The sequence below is a fragment of the Anneissia japonica genome, unplaced genomic scaffold, assembly GCF_011630105.1.
Source record: "Anneissia japonica isolate Jap-2015-1 unplaced genomic scaffold, ASM1163010v1 scaffold41001_len15607_cov123, whole genome shotgun sequence".
NCBI lineage: Eukaryota > Metazoa > Echinodermata > Crinoidea > Comatulida > Comatulidae > Anneissia > Anneissia japonica.
The window spans coordinates 1-3,466 of NW_022740959.1; the positions used below are offsets into that span (position 1 = coordinate 1).

At 37.3% G+C, this 3,466-nt stretch overlaps 1 protein-coding gene across 1 annotated transcript in view; it reads right to left on the reverse strand.

The window, feature by feature from the left end:
• Positions 1 to 10: 10 nt before the first annotated feature.
• The window catches only part of LOC117118451 (rRNA methyltransferase 1, mitochondrial-like), a 5,761-nt gene continuing 2,305 nt past the window's right edge, over positions 11 to 3,466 (reverse strand). Inside the window, exons 3-7 of the mRNA XM_033263045.1 lie at positions 3,118 to 3,228; positions 2,384 to 2,463; positions 1,766 to 1,992; positions 953 to 1,072; positions 11 to 502 (exon numbers count right to left, since the gene is read on the reverse strand). Of these exons, the coding sequence (XP_033118936.1) occupies positions 447 to 502; positions 953 to 1,072; positions 1,766 to 1,992; positions 2,384 to 2,463; positions 3,118 to 3,228 (594 nt within the window). The 3' untranslated portion in view covers positions 11 to 446. The remainder of the gene's footprint in view (positions 503 to 952; positions 1,073 to 1,765; positions 1,993 to 2,383; positions 2,464 to 3,117; positions 3,229 to 3,466) is intronic.

Genomic DNA, 3,466 nt, shown 5'->3' on the forward strand with positions numbered 1-3,466 from the left:
GTTATAACTATATATTTTCCATAAACGAACAAGATTTTAAAATTCCAAAAAGGTGTATGTTGCGCATATAAGACGACCCCACATTTTGCGATCGTAATTTGCTATTTTAAAGCGAAATCCAGCCTCGCACATCACGTCGTTGAGAACTGCATTAGAAACATTATCACAAACTGGATGATGTCTTGATACTTTCTTTTTCAATTTTTATCCAAATCTTTAGCAATGGCTCCCATTTAAGTTAATAAAAGAGCAATATATTCGCATGGTAAATGTCAAGCTAACTCACATGCAACAAGGTTTGGTTGTTGACATTGTTTTTTCAACAGTTTCGTATGTTACCATTAATTTTTTTTTTCTGGTTTCAGATTCATTGTTAATCTGAAGATTTAATGACCATCCAGGAGCTCAGAAATTGAGTTGCAACATGTCTCTAGAAAGGCTCTCTACTATTCTTCCCTCAGTTGTGAATTCCTCTTGGTAAGCAGTAGGTTTAGAAGAATACCTGTTGATAAGAATAGTTAATAGCAGTTGAAATTTAGAGTAATGGTGGAATCGTAATTCCCTCCCCCCATTTCCAGTGCCAAAAATTAAGAATCCCAGTTCCAATGAAAAACTAATGGTCATTTTTAGTACTTCAATCCACTTAACTATGAAACTATGCCTATGCCCATATGTGGGACCTTGCCATGATGTTATACGAGACTGACACCGATTCAGTAACTTTATTTTGAAATATCTCCACCTAGCAGTATAATGTGTACGTGGTGGGTTGCCTGCTACTGTGTCAATATGGTAGCAATATTAAGCACGTAGACCCAATGACCAAGGGAAAACAAATGGCTTTGTAACCTACAGTAAAGGAAGGTTGATACAAGTACAAAATAACAAGTAATGTGTATTGATAAATTAAATACTTTAAATTTTGACTATATCAACAAGAATTTCTGCATACCTGTTGCTACAGAAACATTAAGAGAATCTATCCCAGCATGCAGTTCTCGACCAGGATGTACAGTTAAGAACATGTTGCAGCAGTTTGCAATGTCATCCCTCAAACCGAAGCCTTCGTTTCCTAAATGTTATAAAGATGGTTGAATGGATTATCAAAATATAGACAAATCTAATTTGTGATTCTAGATGAAATTCCAGTTTGAAGCGCAGAATAACAGAGCATAACAAACTAACGCTGAATATGAGTTTCCTGGCCCCCTAATATTTTCCCGCCAATTATATTAGACACATCATTTTGATGATATATGACTAGATAAAATTTCAAAAAAGTATGTTTGTACATGCCTACTTGTTTTGGCACACGGGAAGGAACCGAAAAAAAAGGTCTGACAATCAACATGTTAAAACCTTTTGGACAGGCCAGGTCAGTTGCAACACATGGGACAAAAATATATTTTGGGCTCAGAGAATTTTTTTACATCTCGAAATAGCTTAAAATTGCCCAAATTGGCCAGTTCCTCTAGGAACCAGGAAGGGTCACTGGCTCTCAGCTGGAAATTATCCGGCCTGTGTCAGAAGTTTTGGAGCATAGAATTTCTGTAGTCGTGGACACAACAAACATGTAACATAATTGGCCTGCTGTTATTGATAAGCGCTTTGCTGCCCTTGGTATAAAAATCCACCTTTCCCCCTCCCCAGTTTTCAAATATTCTGTTCCAGAGTTTTTATTGTTGATTTTAAAATATCAATTGTACAACATATTAAAAATTTGTTTTGCTCCATTTTCTGACTTGTAATATTCATGACATCATACCTACAACTAAGATTGTTGGTTTCTGAATATCAATCCCTCCACTAGGTACATGGCAGTCATCATTCCCATCAAGCTCGGTCCCGTATTGTTTATCACTACTTGATGAACCTACAACATCCCAGCCCATCAGAGACTGCAGAAAACCTGCTAGGTCATTGACAGCGTAGACTGGCTGGACTTCCATGACTCCGCTGGATGCTTTGCTGACCACTGGGGTCAAAGAGCAACTGTGGGGAAAAGCTGCCGTATAACTTTTTTTACAAAGTGGCAATTCTTACGCCGAGATGTAGTGAATTGAGATAGCGAGAGTTACTTTGAAGGTTAGGGTAAAGCCAAGTCGACCAATCTGTGAGTTGGAATTTCGATCACTTTCCACGTAAGCATAGCCACAGCGATTGATTAGAAAGTAATCAAACCAACTGACTACTATTTTATCTGTGTCAATGTTTATTGGAAGAGAATAATACAGAAAAATCATGATTTTATTTATACGTTTTGGGAAGCATCTTTCTGATCTACCATGCCCTCCTATAATTTGCATGATGGTTCTGTGTTACAGATGTGTCCATTTAATTGTTTACATCAAGGTATATAATACATTATTATTATTTCACTAACCTATTTTTCCTACTAACAATAACACCATCAGCTCCAAGGAAATACGATGACCTCAGCACTGCTCCAAGGTTCATGGGATCCTGTAAAATACAAAATAAAATTGTTTCTTCCATTACCATAGGAACATAGGTCAAACTACCATTCTAATCAAACTCAATTTTCTTCTGTGGTAGCAATCACTTCCAGAAGACAAGAAATAAATGATGCAGGGGTAGTGCCACAGCTTATCTTTGGTGTTAAGTATAACTTCACTCTCTATGTATCAATAATGATACATAGAGAGAGACTTTTTGCAAGGTTTATATTTAGTCATGTAGGGAATTCCTGAGCAGCCCCTGTTAATATCTTGTAAATTTTCTGTTATGTGAATCAGGTATTAGCCCATAGTATACTGGGCCCTATGAGAGAACCGTAAACTACGTCTGACAGAGGCCTGACATTTACCAGCACAGAGGCCCTGGTAGGGGTCCAGAGAAGCGAAGCCCTTCCCTGGAGCATAGAGAAACTATTGAAGAGGTATCCCAGTTTAATAAACAATTATTTTGTGTTGTCATGGAACCATTGTTTTTTATTTTGCTTTTGTTAAACTGAGTGGCTACACTTATGCCGAGATGTAGTGCATTGAGATAGCAAGAGTTAGTTTTAAGGTTAGAGTCAACCTAAGTTGACCAATCTGCGAGTTGAGATTTCAATCACTTCGGCGTAAGCATAGCCACGGCATTTGTAAAACTTACTATGATCTGGTCTAATGCTAACCAGATTGGCATCCTACTGCCCGGTGCTTTCATATCCTGCTCCTCAATGAGTGGTGTGTAGTACAACCTACTCACTTCCATGCAAATTCCCTATGAATTTGGAAGTATAAAAATCATCTCAAAAAGGGAATTATTTGATTACGGTATTTGATTTTACGCAACAACATAAAATACACATAAAACAATATATGTGGCAAAGACACGCCAAACTAGTCACTCGTTGCAAATTGTGTTTCAGAGAGAAAATGGCCAAAACATGCTGGAATGTCAATTCTTTTTTAAATTTATTTTATTGGACTTAACTAACCTACTGTAGGTTACAAAGCCA